The sequence below is a fragment of the Castor canadensis genome, chromosome 6, assembly GCF_047511655.1.
Source record: "Castor canadensis chromosome 6, mCasCan1.hap1v2, whole genome shotgun sequence".
NCBI lineage: Eukaryota > Metazoa > Chordata > Mammalia > Rodentia > Castoridae > Castor > Castor canadensis.
The window spans coordinates 112186657-112203235 of record NC_133391.1 but is presented as its reverse complement, the minus strand read 5'-3'; the positions used below and the strand labels follow the sequence as shown (position 1 = coordinate 112203235).

Below are 16579 nucleotides of genomic sequence, written 5' to 3'. Positions count from 1 at the left end.
CCTATAAAAGTAGTAAATGAAATTTCATTAGACATCTATACAAAGTTAAAATACAACTTAAAAAAATGCAACACACACACTTCTGATTTTTGTTGTAGAATCTGTGACTCACCATTGGCATCACAATGATCTATTCCACATTTTTCCACATTTTCATATATATATATGAAAATATATATGAAAAGTCCCATGGAGTGACTTTACACCAGACTCTAACAACCTTAGCACCTAAAATGTTCTTATGATTGATAGCAGGTTAAACACTACTCAAAGATGGCCAAAAATTTTTAATCCTATTAAGTGCTTTGTTTCATGTTGAGATGAGAATAGCAGTAAGTTAGTCTTAGTGTTCGAGTTCTTTGAAGTAACATGTGTGGCACAATTTCTCTTAAAATTATGATGAAATATTTACTATTAGTATTTGAGAAATAATAAAAATCAGCAATAGTCATTAATATTTTAAATCTTTATTGGTACCATCTTATTTATGAGTTAATCTATTCCATATTCTTCCAAACAATAGCCTTACAATGTGAGGTCATGTACTTTTCTTGATATTAAAACTTGCAAATAATAAAAAAAAGCATTTAGCTACTAGAAACATCAGGTGCAATATTAAGTTCTGAATAAAAAAATATTTCTAATGTAATTAATGTTTATTTTTTCAAAACATCAAATGGAATAACCTCCAATTACTTTTAAAATAAAAGTCACAAGAAATTAAATAGTTACTATGTACATTACAACCTGCTTATATCGAATTATCAAGAAGACATGATGCCAATTGCCAGGATGTCCTGCATTCACAGAACACACAGAAACAAAGTTGTATATGGCAATCATCAGATTAACACCCTCAGCTTTTGTATAGTTTGATTTTTCTGTTTTAAAACTGCTAAACTGAAAGAGGTATTCTTATTCTATTTTGAAGCTATATAGATAACAGTTATTTTTGAGTATTTTATAATAGTAGCATTTATTTTGTTAGAAGTTATTCACAGGTCCTAAAATACTAGATGACTAGAATGTCACACTAAAGAAATTATCCTTTTCTATTCTTATTATATGAATTTCTAATAACTACATATCAGAAATAAAAAGTTAGTGTTTAATATTGACTAAATATTTAATACATTTTATGATCACATTTTCTAAAGCTTTTGTAATTTTAGCTAACCTAATCTAATTATCAGTTTTTCTTTTATAATGAAGCAAGCATTTAATTTCTGTTTGCAATAAATCCCAATCCCAAACTTTTTGCTTTTTTTTTTTTTTTTTTCCTGTTTTACTTGTTTCTTTTTGGAAGTCAGGAATAAGTGAAGAGGAATGCTTTTAAACTTTTCTGTTAAATTGTTATTGAAAAGCTATAGATAGGCTCCAAAAATAATAGCAAGAATTAAAAGATATGGAGGAAGATTAATTCCATAAGATAATATTATAAGGTAGGCTTGTTTAAAAATACAAAACAAAGCAAAAAAATGGCAAACAACAGAACTCAGCAGATTAGTAGTTTGCGAACTCTGACCTGCTAGTATAAGAGTTAGCTGACAGCAAGAATATTACCAATTCTAACTATAATGTTTTAAATTTGAATTAGATTTTTACCTATCTGCAGTCAACGTCTTTAAAGAATTTGTTCATCCTTTCTCTGTTGCTTAGGCTTATTGATGTCAAAATATTTCATAGCTCTCAGTGTTCCCTTAGCATTATGGAGAATTGCAACTTTAATTTGTTGATATGAAATGTTAAAAAATTGACTTGAAAACATTGTTTCATATTGAAATATTAAGTCAATCTGAGAATTAAAAAAATATCTAATTTATGTGACTCTTCTTTCTTTGCTGATTTTTGTTTAAATGGAAAACTTGGACCACATGAAGGTTGATAAATACTGGAGGTTTTGAGAAAAACAGTTTACATTTTGTTTTAAAGAATTTCCTTAGCAGAAATGATATACTATTTCTGTGTTCACACTGCCTAATACAAAACACAGTGTATTCTGATCCACTTAACCATAATGGACTAGCTGATTATGAGACTTAAAAGGAGAAAGACATTTAAGATTTCTAGCTCTATGTTTCTCTGATATAGACATTTGAAAATAATGTGTTTTCCAGTCATCTCTTAAAAATTTACTAATTGCTTAATTTGTTCTGTCTGCAATGACTGTCTCCTTAACAACATTTTTTTGCTTTTGAATTCTTTAGGGAAAATAGGAACAGTTGGCACAAACACTTTTTGACCACAAGAAAGAAGGCTGCAAATCTTATTGTTGATATTGATGTCTGCAATAGGAGGGTGAGGATTTACATTTAATGGTGGCAAAAACCCAGGTCTGTGATCTAAGGAAAAAGCTCCAGAACCACGCCTTTCTAGAATTGCATGATTTCTCCTGCTCAGGGAACTTGGGGGCGTATTCTCAGACAATTCTTTGGACCCTGACAGCAGAGAAGGAGATGGTGAGAAGATCTTCTTCTTTCCTGCAAGTGCTTTGCCATCTTCTAAAGTTGGAGGGGTAAGACTCTCTGAGAGCTGGGAATCAGAGCTATAATGACTGGCCCCTGAGTTTCTTTTCTGCACTATACTTCTCAAGGTGGATGCAAATATTGTCTGGTTAGCATCTAGGTCCTGGTCAACAGGGATTTCAGTGCATGGCTGATTTCCTCCTAGAAACAAAGATTGATAATTTATTTCATCAGATGGCATCTTCCTTGAGTTGGCCTGATCAAAGGCTCTGAGCAAATGTGCAGTATCTTTTACATCAATGCTTTGGTGTCTAGTGATGAATCTCTTAGAAAGTGCCAGTGCATTGGTTTTGTAGGATAATTCTTCCTCTGGAGTAATATCTTGGAGCTCCTCTTGCAAGGAGGCCACTCTGTTTTGGTGCTTTAATGATGGTGTACTCTTGATCCAGGCTGGAGCCTGTGGTAGCTTGGTCCCATTAGGGGCCATTGCAGGCTTCCTCACAGGGGAGTCCCAGGTATCCCCGCTGCTTCCAGAGGGCTCCCGATCTTTAAAGCCAAAAAGTGTCAGGTCTGTTTCAGAAGAATGTGAAAGTGGCAATGAGGCTGTTTTGATGTGAATTTCTGAAGGAGTAGTACAGGTGACCAGGGAATGACCCTCATCAATATCTGCAGGAGGCATATTTAGGTACTGTTGGGTAGTGTGCCTCCCAGAAGGTGATTTCTCTGTTGTTATGATGATGACCTCCTTCCCTTTTGCCTTGCAAGCACTAAGGAGAACTTTCAGGGTCTCTCTGTCTTCTGCGTTTATAGCATAAACCAGAGCTGAGTAACCAGAATGGTCTTGCAAGCTGAGATCAGCCCCACTCTTAAGGAGCAAAGAAACCACTTCTGGACCAGTTTTTTCTAAACAAGCATGCATCAGAGCAGTTTTCCCAGATTTGTCCTGTATGTTGGGATCAGCATTGTTCTCTAGCAGGTATTTAACCATCTTGGCTTTACTGACACTCTGGTGATCAACATGTCTGGTCTTACAAGCAATCATTAAAGGTGTTTCCCCACGGTCATTGCTTTCATTGATGTAGGCACCACCTTCTAGCAAAAGTCTAGTGAGGCGAAGCCTGCTCTGATGGACCGCTTTGATTAAGGAATTTCCATCACTTGAAATTTCTGTACCTTCATCCATCTTCAAAAGTCAGACATCAATACCTGATTATCAAAGAAGATAAAGACCAAAAGATAGCCAGAATCAACATCCCAACTTATATTCATTTTGTTACAATTTCTGAAATATGTATAAAGGGGACATAAATGCAGAGCAAACTCATGAACTGCAAAATTAAAGAAATTTTAGAACACTAATGTCTTCCATGAATTACAAACTAAAATGTATTTTCAGAATCTTCCTTGAATATTTATAATACAGCACCAACACAGTACTTTCCTAAAGTTCACATTAAACAAAAACTGGTTATTTTCTACCAATGAAAAAATCTAAAATAGTATTAAAAACTAAATTTAATCAAAAAGTTCTATATAATTACAACTGAATTAATTAAAATACAGCATGTTTATAGTAGCTTAATGCTACAACTTTAATATTAAATTGCATAGACATGCTCCTTGATTAAATAACATGAGAGCTACATAAACTTTCAATTTGAAGGGCATTTTCATGCTTTTTTAAAGGTTAAAAAATTATTTAGTCTATAAAATGTTAAGAAAATTGACAACGTATGAAATTCACAGTGAGATAGGATGGTAAGCATGTGATTATACATTTTTATTGATTCTAATATTTAAATCAGATGCTGATTAGATTACAGGGTTTGCAACAGCTACCGGGTTAAATGTTGACAGCAGGACATTTGCCGTGAAAAAGTTTTCTAGGCAAAAACTTGAAAGGATCTATGCAGGCTTTATATACATTTTAATTTTTATTACTAAAACTGAAAATATTTATGTTTTATTTATTTAAACATTTTGGGTTAAAACTCCTTCAACAGAAATTTCATTACAGGATAATAATTATGCCTTCAGGGAAATTTTGTTTTTTAACAGTACTCAGAGTGGGGAAGAAAAACCAAGTTGATGTTTATGTAATATTTAAATATACTTTAATTGGATAGTTTTTAGAAAAATATTATATATCCTAATCACTGACTTTTATTCTCCTTTTAATTACTAATCAATGACTTTCTCATTTGATAATAGAATAGGTAACAAGTATAATAGTCTCAGGAGGAAAAAAAAAAAGAAGAGATGATGAGAGCAGAAAGAAAGTGAAAACAAAAAAGAGAAGCCAGGTTCAGTGGCTCACATCTGTAATCCCAGCTACCCATACGCAGAGATGAGGAGAATTGAGGTTTGAGGCCAGTAAAGGCAAACAGTTCACAAGACCCCCTTTCAACCAATAAGTTCGGTATGGTGGTACGTGCCTGTCATCCCAGCTTTGTGGGAAGAGTAAATGGGAGACTGACAGTCTAGGCTGGCTTGGACATAAATGTCTGGGTAATAACTACAGCAAAAAGGGCTCTAGGTGTGGTCCAAGTGGTAGAGTGCCTGCCTTACTCAGTGCAAGGCCCTGAGTTCAAACCCCAGTACTGCAAAACAAAACAAAAAAAAAGAGGCGAGAGAAGGGAAGGTCTCTTAATAATTGAGAAATTAAACTCAATTACTGACTTTCATAAGCTCCTATATGTTGGACACTGAGCTGCAAAGACACAATCCCACCCCAGGGGGCTCAGAGAGCCTGGAAGATACTGTACAAACAGCTGATCACAGTAAGAGTTCTGAGAGTACAGCAGGTTTCAAACTTAGGGACCAAAGCGAATTTCATAGAAGCCAGCGACTGGAGCTAGGTCTTGAATACTGTGTGTAAGAATTTCACAGGTTGAGCTTGGTGGCAGAGTGGTAGAGTGCTCACCCAGCATGTGTAAGGAAGCCCTGAATTCTATCCCCAGCACCACACAAAATAGAAATAAAAGTTTAAAAACAGAAGAATTTGGCAGACAGACGAAAGAGGAAGGGGAAGTAGAGAACACTACTTATGTAAAGACCTAGAGGCATAACATAGCAATTTGTGTAACAAAACAGGCTCTATTCACACAGATGTAGCTACTTATTTAATCATCTAATTAGTTAACTAATTAGTATATTTATTTTGTGGTACTGGAGTTTGAACTCATGGCCTTATTATACTTTCTCAGCAGGCAATCTACCACTTACTTGAGTCACACCCCTGACCCCTTTTGCTTTTAGTTATTTTTTGAATAGGGTCTCCTGTTCTACCACCACCCCTATCCCTCTACCCCGACCTCCCTTGTGCTGGCTTGGACCTTAATCCTCTTATTTATGCCTTCCAAATAGCTGGGATGATAGGTGTGCACTACCATGCCCAGTTTATTAATTGATTTTGAATCTTTTTTGGTGGGACTGGGGTTTGAACTCAGGATTTCCCACTTGCAAAGCAGGTGCTCTACTGCTTGAGCCACAGTTCCAGTTCTAAGCTTTTTAGTTGAGATGGGGGTTCTCATTAACTTTTAGCCTGGATTGACCTTGAAAGGCAATCCTCCTGATCTCTGCTTTCCAAGTAGGTGGGATTACCATGGGCCAACACTCCCTGCTCAGATAAAACCAAATTTTAGGGAAGTATTTTAGCAGTTGGCTTGAGTTAGGGGTTAATATGGCATAGTGCACACATCTAATTTTGTTCCTTCCTATAACTCCCTGAACTAGAATTTTTTTTAAAAGACATCAACTCACAGAGATAGTGGGAAAAGGAAAGAGCCAGAACAGCAACAACATTTTGAAAGCCACAAAGCAGACAAGCTAGCAGTTACTGACTAGGCCAACCGCAGAAAGCTACACCTCACGCCAGAGTTGTAAAAGCTGAGGACTGACCTGTGCACAGTACAGAACCCTCAAAAGAAGAGGCAACAGGAAGCTTTAGCACTGGGGTGAGGGTGGGGCTGAAGAATTCAGCGAAAATAACAAGGGGGAGGTGAGAAGCTGTTAGAGAAGCAGTCAGAATACTTGATCCTCAGTATGAGCCCACCTTGAACCCACGGCAGAAAGCTTACTAGATATACAGAATCTCAAACTCCAGCCCCAAGCCACTGCATCATAGTCTACCTTCTGCCTGTACCAAGATCCCCAGGTGACTTGTGTACACGTGCAAGTTTGAAATGTTCCACCGTTAAGTGTTTCTTCAAGCTCCAAGCCACCATAGGTAGATGAGTGCCCCCTCCCACCCTAGAACATGTCCAGATGTCTGTTCTCTGAAAACAATGAAATGAAGGGTCTCTGGACTGGAGACAGCAGGCATATTTGATAGCAAAAAGGAAAAACCAAAACCAAAACAGGAGAATCCAAGTCATGGCTTGCTTACTGACCATGCCTGAAGGGACCCAAAGTCTACTTCCTCCAGCTATTGCTACAAAGAGGATAGGATCCATACCTTATGCCCCAGGCAAAGACTGCTATACTCTTTTGTGAAGACAGACCTGCCTAACAGGAGGCATCTAAGTATTGACCACAGGATTCTCCACATATCACCAGATCATCCCACAGTGAGGCTTACAGGTAACAAGCCTCCCCTGTACTGTACTCCAGGTTTCTCATCAGTTTTTTTAATTCCAACTCTTTACTCATGAGCAGAAGGTCAAAACAAACAAAACAAAACAAAACAAAAACAACAGAAAACAAACCAAAATGCCTCCTACATTAAAGAGAGAGACCAGACAAATAGAGAAGGACAACTTGAAAGAAACATATAGCGGGAGGGGGTGGAGTGGGTGGTAAGGGAGGGGGTGGGGGCAGGGGGGAGAAATAAACCAAGCCTTGTATGCACATATGAATAATAAAAGAAAAATGAAAAAAAAAAAGAAAGAAACATATAGTAGTTAGAAAAAGGAAAACTTCAAAAACTCATTATTCTCAAAGGCATAAGAAGATGGTGTAAACATGAAATAACAGAAGATTCTATGAAAAAAAATATTCAGAGATCACAAAAAGAACTCTCAAAAGGTAAGACTATGATACAAAACTGCAAAACTCAATAGAAGGGCTGAATGCCAATGCTAATAAAATCTCTAACATAGCTAAGCAAAAAGAATAGGAAAAGGAAAAGACAATTAAAGGACTAGACCAGGAACTCCAACATCCAAATAATAGAAGTTCTAGCAAGAAAAATAGTTGGGGTGGGGGAAAGGGGAGCAGGAAAGGAAATCATCAGTGAGATCAAGAAAAAAATTGTAGCTGGATATAGTGGTGCACACTTGTAATCCCAGCACTAGGGAGGGTGAGGTAAGAGGATTAGGAGTTCAAGGCCAACCTGGGCTATATAGCAAGATCCTGCCTCAAGGAAAAAAAAAAAAAAGGGAAAGAAAAATTTCTGGGTTCAAAGGACCTAAGTTACCAAAGTGAAAAGGCAGAACAAGAGCACAGCAAAATGAATGAAAACAGACTATGCCCGTGACATGCCCAGAACACATAATTGTACATTTCCAGAACACAAAACAGAAGATTCCACAGACTTGTGGGTGAAGGCTGGGGAAAGGCTTTAGGGTTGGTAAAAGTCACATACTAAAGAATCAAGAATTAGTACAGATTCAGGTATATCAACAATAAAAATGAAAGAAGGAAAAATGATCCTCAGCTTAGAATTCTATATTTAGCCAAATCATCAGGCAAGAATGGGGACATGCTCTCAAGAATTAACCAGCAGATGTAATCTACCAAGGTGAATGGTAAATAAGAAAAAAAAAGAGAACATGAGATGCCAGAGGCCGAAAGTTTTCATAGAGGACAGGCACTCAAAAAAACCCAGGAAAATGCTAAAGGGCAGGGCTGGGATAATGCATGTACACTGACAACCTCCCCGAGATCACCCTGTCATTTCACCAGGTGTTATCTTAGGACCAAATGCGTGGGTCACCTGTCCTCAGTTCTTGTCTCTGCTCTCGCCTTCTTATCCTGCATTCTCTGGCAGCTGATGGTGCTCATTTCAGCTCTGTTCTGGAAATATGTCCTGGTGGGCTCAGGATAAAGACCAAACAACCCACTTCCTTTGAATACCCAGCACCTGGCCTACAGTGTTCCTGCCAGAAAGCCCTGTCATGGTGATCCCCATGTGTTCTCAGACTCACTCCTGACCTTAGCACAGGGGCCTCTGTAAGAGCTCAGGGACGCTGAGCCAGACGAAGACCCAGAGACTGTTAAGCTCACCTTCTGAGAGCTTTCATCAATTACTGGTAATCTCACCCTTTCTTCATTCATCTAATTGTGTGCTTGCTACCTAGTTAAAAAATCCAGGGATCATTTATTAGTGTGAAACAAAAATGAAAAGAAAGGGAACAGCTGAAAGTCACGAGAAAGTGACCTTTTGATGGGCATGGGGCGAACAATGCCACCTGGGGGGGCTATCTGAGGCTGTGAAGTTCAGCACTCTCTTTCTCAGCTTAGGTGCTGTGTATGAGGGCATCTGTTTTATTACTACTCTTTAAATAGCATATATTCCATAATGTAATACCACTCTTACCTGCTTATTGTAAAATAGAACATATATACAGAAAACAGCATAGCATGTATGTAAGCTATATTTCATTGTTAAAATTCACAGTCATACACCATAATTCTTCATGGTGTAGTTAACAGTATTTGTGCCCAAACATCCCCTTTGAGCACCACAGTAAGTTAATGAAAAGCAGTATGCTAAAGGATAAACTTGTTCAATTCCACTTCGTATCATTCATGCAAAGCAAAGATCAACTACTCAATAAGTATGCACATAAACACAATGAAAGTGAATGTTTTGATTTTATGCCCCATTGTCACATCCCATAAAAAGCTATTCCAGAGCCAACATACCTGCAACTCAGGAAGGAAGGAGTCAAGAATCTTGGCAGCCTGTGTCCCAACTCAGAAGTCTATTCTGGAAGCAAAGCATTTGAAAAGAGTTCACTGGAGGCAATGATTACAAAAGAAACCCTCTCTAGCACTTTTCGTATACAAATGGATTTAATATAGCAAAGAAATCTGGAGGAGCTGGAACATAATATCAAATATAGAAATCACTTTGTAACTACAATCCATGAAATGGTACTGTATCAGTCATAAAAAAAATTTAGGAAAAAAACAAACCTTAAACGAAAGTAGTATTTGAAAAGCAGGTATTCAGATAGAACAAGATGCCAGGTACCACATTTTAATATTATACTCTCCTATCATTTCTGTGTTTTGGACTATCTTGGTGGTACTGGGGTTTGATCTCAGGACATTGTGCTTGCGAGGCAGGTGCTCTACTCTTAAGCTGCTCCAACAGCCTTGTTTTGGGTTAGATATTTTCAAGATAGGGTCTCATTTTGCCTGGGCTGGTCTTGTAACACTATCCTCCTGATCTCTGCCTCCCAAGTAGCTCACGGTAGATTACAGGCACAAGCTACCAGCTCCAGTCCTCGTTGTTTTTAAGTCTTATGAGAACCTATTTAGGAAGACTTTAGACTTTTCACCCACCCTTAAGTAAAAGGCTTCTTCAAACATCAACCTGAGCATTTCCTGTGATAACTTTTCTCTCACCAAGGTTAGTTGGCATCAGGAGGGTATGGAAGAAGGGTAGTTGGCAATGTAACTGGTGACTAGGACACTTGAGAGTGTGTGTGTGTGTGTGTGTGTGTGTGGGGTGTGGGCTCCAGGGTCTCAGGAAGCTAAGCAATGGCACAAACTAGCTGGTCATGTATATGACGGCAGACCCTCCCCCTGAGGCCCGGAGAGATGTCTAGCAAAGACAATTCCACTCAGCCTCTTCAATGCCACTGCATTCAGTCATTAATGACTTTTTTTTTTTTTGGCAGTACTGAGGTTTGAACTCAGAGCCTCACACTTGTTAGGCAGGTATATAATGACTTTTGAAGTCACTTAGTTTACTCACTTCTTAGAATTTTTTTGGCAGTACTGGGGTGTGAACTCAGGGCTTTGCTCTTGCTAGGCAGAGGCTCTACATTTGAGCCATGCCTCCAGCAGTTTGCTCACTTTAACATTTCACATGGAAATTCTAACATTGTTTAAACATTCAATTTTTCAGAGAAGGGCTGGAGGAGTGGCTCAGCTGGTAGAGCACCTGCCTAGCAAGCATGAAGGCCTGAATTCAAGCTACAGATACTTTATTCTCTAAATATATAGTATATGTTTGAGTTCCTGATGCCTTCATTTTGTAATCAGTACTTTACTGGAATAATCTCCTCTCTTTAGGCCTTCTTCCTCTTTCAGGTGGTTCTTTTATCTTGCCTTGTCCATTTATACATCAAGAGCGCTGGTATTTAACTGACTTACTTTTCATAGAGTGTTTGATGAAGACCACTTCTTTTGCCTATAATACTCTTTTATCCTGTCTCCTCCTGTGAGAAACAGCCTGAATGCCCATATTAACATCCAATCAATCCCTTTGTTACATCTAGCTTCTAGACAATTCCGCAGTGACACCTTTCATACAGATAACAGTTCAACTGGAGAAAGTCAGGGTCAGATAAACTTAGATTTTAATTCTGAGTCTCCTACTTAACAAGCTGTATACCATGGTCAAGTCTCAGCCTCTAAGTGTCGGACTGCTCACTTATGGAATGACAGTCACGTCATTCATTCCATGTGGACGATGAATGAAATCAGACAGCACTGGAAGACTCCTGTTATGCCTTCTACTCACTGCATTTTTCTCTTTACGCCTGTAATCCTAGCTACTTGGTTGGGAGATCAAAGTTCAAGGTCAGCCTGGGAAAATAGTTTGTGAAAACCATACCTCCAAAAATAACCAAAGTGAAAAAGGGACTGGAGGTGTGGCTCAAGCAGAAGAGTGTGTATCTTTTAAGCACCTTCTTTGCAAGCACAAAGCCTGGAGTTCAAACCCCAGTCCCACCAAAAAAACCAAAAACACCTTAATCTCAGAATTTAGCTTTCTTTTATTTTTATCACAGACCAAATCCATAGCCTATTAAAAAACAGATCAAATATTGAAAATGTTGGTATTTTTTTAGAATCCATAAGTAATATTTTGTAAACATGAGTGGAATCTCATAAGTGAACAATGGAAGGAACATATTCTTTATGTGCATTTCCTTGTAATTTCCAAATACCATAATTTCAACATTATTATTTTTGTTTTAAAAGTAAAATTTCTTTAGCATCACTTGCAATTCACCATGGCATGTTTGCCATGCTCTTTTATTGTCTCTCTCTATTCCTGAAATCCCATTTAAATTATGGTTACTTAGTTATTTTTTAAAAAGACAAAGAGGGCTGGAGGAGTGCTCAACTAGTAGAGCACATGCCTGGCAAACAACAGGCCCTGAGTTCAAAGCCCAGTACCACCAAAACAAAATAAAAAAAGAAACATTAAAAAAAGGACAAGGATATATTCTCAAGAACAAAGAAAATTGGAGGAAAGGTATCCACATGAGCAGTTTTCAATAAACTGTGGAAAGAGAAAGGAGTTAATGGAGTGGTAAAGCCTGCAACATGAAGACAGGTGAGAGGGACCCAATGGGAAGGGAGCCCACTCACACATAGGACCCATGACATTTAGCACTCTGAAGTCCTGAGCACCACAGAGGGGAAATGAGGCACAGGACTAAAATAAGAGGATGGCTTTAAGTCTATAGACAAAGCACCTGGATCCCCAGGCATTTCACCTCACCTCAGGTAGCTGACAACCACTTTCCTAGGCAAGAAAATAGATTGATTTTCTGAACAAATCAATCAGAAAGGCTCCAAACTTGGAGACAGCATGTAGAAAATGAGGATAAAGGAAGAGTCTGCAGGCTGAATGGTGGGATCCCCAGCTCTCTGCTCTGCTACAGGAGACTGGAAGCCAGGAAACCAGAAGTAAAAAGCATTGCATGTCAGAATGAGGTGCCTGAGCAAAAATACCTGCTGATAAATGAAGCAACTCAAACTGTAACTGCACGCACCTTTCCAAACACCCACTCCAAATGCAAATAGAAAGTTACCTGAAAATATTATTCTAAGTTTCCTACTTCACTCTTTTCTCTCCCTTGGATGAGTTTTCTGTCAGCCAGCTGTCAGTTCCTACCCAAGGAAATCAAAGCTATTCAGAGGCACATAAACACCAACAATCTGTTATACACAGTTTTCCATTTCACAGTGTAGTTTTTTAATTCCTTGTTAAGAAATCCTTACAGTGATCAGTTTATCATATTTCACTGATTATGAGTTTGTAAAAACATCTGGAGTGGATCCTATGCACAGCAACCCAGTGAGTCTGTTCCCCAGACGCAGTCTGCCTGGCAATGACTACTGAGGTGGGTGGGGCCTCATGTTCACCTAGTCCAACCCTCACTGTGTGCAGATGAGGAGGTCTAGAAAATCCTTCCAAGGTCACTCATCTTACACACCTGCTTACCAGGGGTTAAGTACAAGTTTCTGTGTCCTTTATCTTAATACCTCTGCCCATTGGATGACCATCTTCTCCCCCAGCAGGACTCTGTGTGGAGTACCTGGCCTGTGTGGCACCTGACATGCAGTGCCACATGGGCTGAGGTGCTTTAAAAGCTATCTTCGAGATGACAGGGTCAGCTTTTCCTGTGTCGCACCCAGGTCCCTTTCATTAGGACAGAACAGTTGTTTTCCTTTGTGCCTTTTACTATGCCTCCGAGTAGGAGCCATGCGCCTTTCCAGAAAGTGAGCTGTCTGGCTATGGTAGGGGAGGGGAAGCGGGGGCTGGAACTTCACAATTGGGTTTGAAGCTCAGAGCTCAGTCCCTGCCCTTCTGCAGAGGGCAGCAGGGTGTGTTTCAGGAACCTGGGCTCTCTCTCCAAGTCCTATGGTGAGGACTTTAAAAGATCCGAGTACACAATAAATATCAGTCCCCAAACATGCATCAGCAAATACAGGCCCTGCAAATGTGAGAGCTCTGGACTGGTGGCATCTGACACTGAGAGGCCACGTTTCCTACACCAATGACTTCCCCAGCTTTTGTGGGCTTAGGAATCACATGAGCCTGTTAAAGAGATTCTTCATTCCTGTCAGCTTCCTGTTTGCTGTCAACCTCTGCCTCCAGCTCACACAGGGCTGTCTTCACTCTCACCCTCTCACGGTTTGATGCTCAACTCCTTTGCAAGAGTGAAGGGCAGAGATGGTTACCACAGTTCAGAGAGGGCTTAAGGGAGCAGAAAAGTCCCAGGGACCTTGAGTTAGAACAGGCCAGGATTGGAGGCTTGCTGTCCTGTCTTTCCCATACAGGCCAGAATCCTACAGGGCAACCCAAAGCCAGGGATGCAGAGGCCAGCTGTATCTGGCCACAAACAAAATGTGTCTCCTCACAGCAAGATGAGGAGCAGAGCCAAAGCAGAAGCTGCACCTGAGATGGTTGGGAAATGTAATGACTGGCCAGGAAGAGTGCTCCTCCCTGGTACCCGCTTCTAAGAAATATTTAGAAACTGCCCAAGGGAAGGGGGAGTTGGTAAGCTTTGCTGTTTCCCACATGGTACCTAAAAGGGAGAGGCTGTCTTCTAGTTGCCTGGGGCTGTCCCTCAGGCCTCTAGAACTGGGCCATGGGGCACCTACACCCCAACTTTCCCAGTAGATTCCCTCTTCACTACATACACATGGGGGGCGGGGTAAGGGAGAGAAGGGTGGGGGGAGAGAGAGAGAGAGAGAGAGAGAGAGAGAGAGAGAGAGAGAGAGAAACAGACAAACAGAAATGGCATGGCAAACCTGCACCTCCAAGTGTTCGGAAACCAAGGTGATTGGATTTATAAGCTGGCAGCGTCTCCACGGTCCCTGCTGGCCTTTCCTCAGTTTTTCCCAAGAGCCGGAGGGAGCAAGCACAAGGTGCTGTCGGAGAAGGGCAAAGGAAGGTGACTGGGGCGACAGCACTGGGGCATGGATGGGGGCGGGGTGCGCGTTTCGTCGCCTCCTGTCTGAGCCAGGGCAAGCAGGTGGTGGGCTGAAGCGACTGCCATCCACGAAAAGGGGTTCTGCTCAGAACCTTGCGAGTGGCCCCCGCGCGGTCAGCCCGCCCGCCCGGAGGACACGGCCCTCACTTGGGAAATGGCGCGCCGAGGGGGGGTCAGGCGCACCTCTGCATCCCAGCTCTCCGTTAAGGGGGTCTGGCTTCCTGGTGCCAAGAATGTGCATGCCCGAGAGCCACCGCGACCGGGCCGCCCACCCCGGTGTGACTCCGGTGTCTCGAACCATTAGCTGCAAAAGACCCCGCATCCTCCAGCCCGCGCTGGGCACCCAGCCCGCACCTCCCGCCGCCCAGCGGCCCAGGCACCTGCGGACGCGCGCTCCAGCCGGACCCTCCGACCCGCGCGCTCCTGCGGCCCAGCGCGCGCCGCTCCTGTTGCGGCGCCGCCACCCCGCAGCCCCGCGGCCCCCGTCCGCTCCCTCCGCGCCGCGAGGCGGAGAAGGAGGCGGAACCCGCATCCCCGCGGGTCTAAGCCCGAAGCGCCGCAAAGCCGGAGCCGAGGACGGGCGGGGACTGCGGGAGGCGCGAGGGAGAGCTCTGGCGGAGCGCGCCCCGGGGTGGCGGCCACAGGCTCTAGGGAGGCCCCTGCAGCCCGATGGCCCTCGCTCGCAAGCGTCTCTTCCCTATCGCCGCCCTGCAGTGTCAGGATGGGCGGCAGGTATGGGCTCCCGGGGCCTGAGCGGTGGCACGGGGCACGGCGCACGGAGGCCAGGCGGCCGCGGGGCCCCGGCTGCGCCCTCAGTGCCCTCCTCCCCGCAGCCCCACGGCAACCCAAAGTTTCCCCACGTGCAGCTGGGAGAGGCGGCGCCGCACACGAACCTGGGACGCGCTGTCGAGTTGGCAGTGGCGTCTGCCGCCTCCCACCCTCCGGGCGGGTGGCCCCAGCGCGCCGTCAGAGCTGGGCTGTGCTCCTGGCTTCCTCTGCGGCTGGAATCTCAGATCGTGGTAGATGTCGCCAGGTCCCCGCCCCTGCTTGGCGGACGCAGGGGCGGTGGACTGCGAAGCGTTAGGGTGGGAGCCGCGAGGCGCGTTCCTCGCCAGACGCCCGGGTGGCGGGGCGCTTCCGCTGGGAGTGACGCGCCCGCTCCCCGCTGCGCCGCAGGTGGAGGCAGCGGGCCAGTCTCGACCCCGGGGCCCAGAGGATGTTCTCCGAAGCTCCGCCTACTGTCCCCACAAGCCCCGCCCCCGTACCCCTTCGGGCCACCAAGCTTTGGTCGCTGTGACTTGTCCGAGGACAAGGCAGGGTCAAGGTCTTCTCACTGTGGGGAGATGACGCCCCTGGGACCTCTAGTTTGCATCTGCATCCTCTTTCCCCCAGCTCATATCCACCTACAGGTCCCCTCTCCCTGTCCCTGTCCCGCCCTTAGGTAAGGTCAGAGCCTTACTTCAGGTTGGAGCATTTTCTTTGTATGAATGTATAACTTTGTTGCATTATTATTATTAAAGCTTAATATGACATTTAACAAAATTTCACAAAATAAATTTTCATAAGTTAAATTTCATTGAAATATCAAGGAAGATAAAGTCAAGTAGAAGAGACGACTTGACTCTTCATTTATCTTGGAGAAAAGATGATTGTTTCCTCTGGTGGAGAAAAGATGATTGTTTCCTCTGGTGGAGAAAAGATCATTTTCTGTTGCTCAGATAATGTCAATATAAACAGTTTGTAGTTTGTTTTTTGTTGGTTTTGGTTTTTTGGTGGTACTATGGTTTGAGCTCATGGCCTCACATTTGCTAAGCAGGTGTTACACCACTTAAGCCACTCTACCAGCCCTATTTTTGCATTGGGTATTTTTGAGATAGGGTCTCCCGAACTATTTGCCATAGTTGGCTTGGAACTGTGACCCCCCTGATCTCTGCCTCCTGAGTAGCTAGGATTAAGGAATGAGCTACTGACACCTGGCTCAGTTTGTAGTTTTGAGTCCACCAAAAGGAGAAAGTAGATTTATCTCTGGGCAGGTTTCCTTCATTTAGGACAATAGCCAGCCAAAAGCACATGGAAAGCACGCCTGCAGAACATTCTATGCCATGGATGGGCTCTAAGGAGCTAGAAAGCTCTGTCTGTGTTATCTTTTGCCCACAGCCATTTGTTTAGAACTGGGCAGATTTACATTCAGGCACCAGTCACTTTTAA

General features: G+C 42.5%; 1 protein-coding gene across 8 annotated transcripts; it reads right to left on the bottom strand.

Annotated features, from left to right (window-relative positions):
- Window positions 1–220: 220 nt before the first annotated feature.
- On the bottom strand, window positions 221–15499 carry Ankrd34b (ankyrin repeat domain 34B). Of its 8 annotated transcripts, none has more exons than XM_074077207.1 (5): window positions 15265–15499; window positions 14190–14309; window positions 12464–12542; window positions 9333–9396; window positions 221–3671 (listed from the first exon to the last, which is right to left on the bottom strand). In XM_074077207.1, the coding sequence occupies exon 5, from the start codon at window positions 3646–3648 to the stop codon at window positions 2125–2127; it is 1524 nt and encodes a 507-aa protein (XP_073933308.1). In that variant the 5' UTR covers window positions 3649–3671; window positions 9333–9396; window positions 12464–12542; window positions 14190–14309; window positions 15265–15499; the 3' UTR covers window positions 221–2124. The 8 variants fall into 8 exon arrangements, with proteins under 8 accessions (XP_073933308.1, XP_073933309.1, XP_073933311.1 ...); XM_074077208.1 differs by having other exon boundaries at window positions 14196–14309; XM_074077210.1 differs by lacking the exon at window positions 15265–15499 and adding an exon at window positions 14752–14807 and having other exon boundaries at window positions 14196–14309.
- Between the last annotated feature and the right edge of the window lie 1080 nt (window positions 15500–16579).

Coding starts and splice junctions, on each gene's coding strand:
- Ankrd34b (XM_074077207.1), bottom strand. CDS start 3,648: ATGGATGAAGGTACAGAAATTTCAAGTGATGGAAATTCCTTAATCAAA.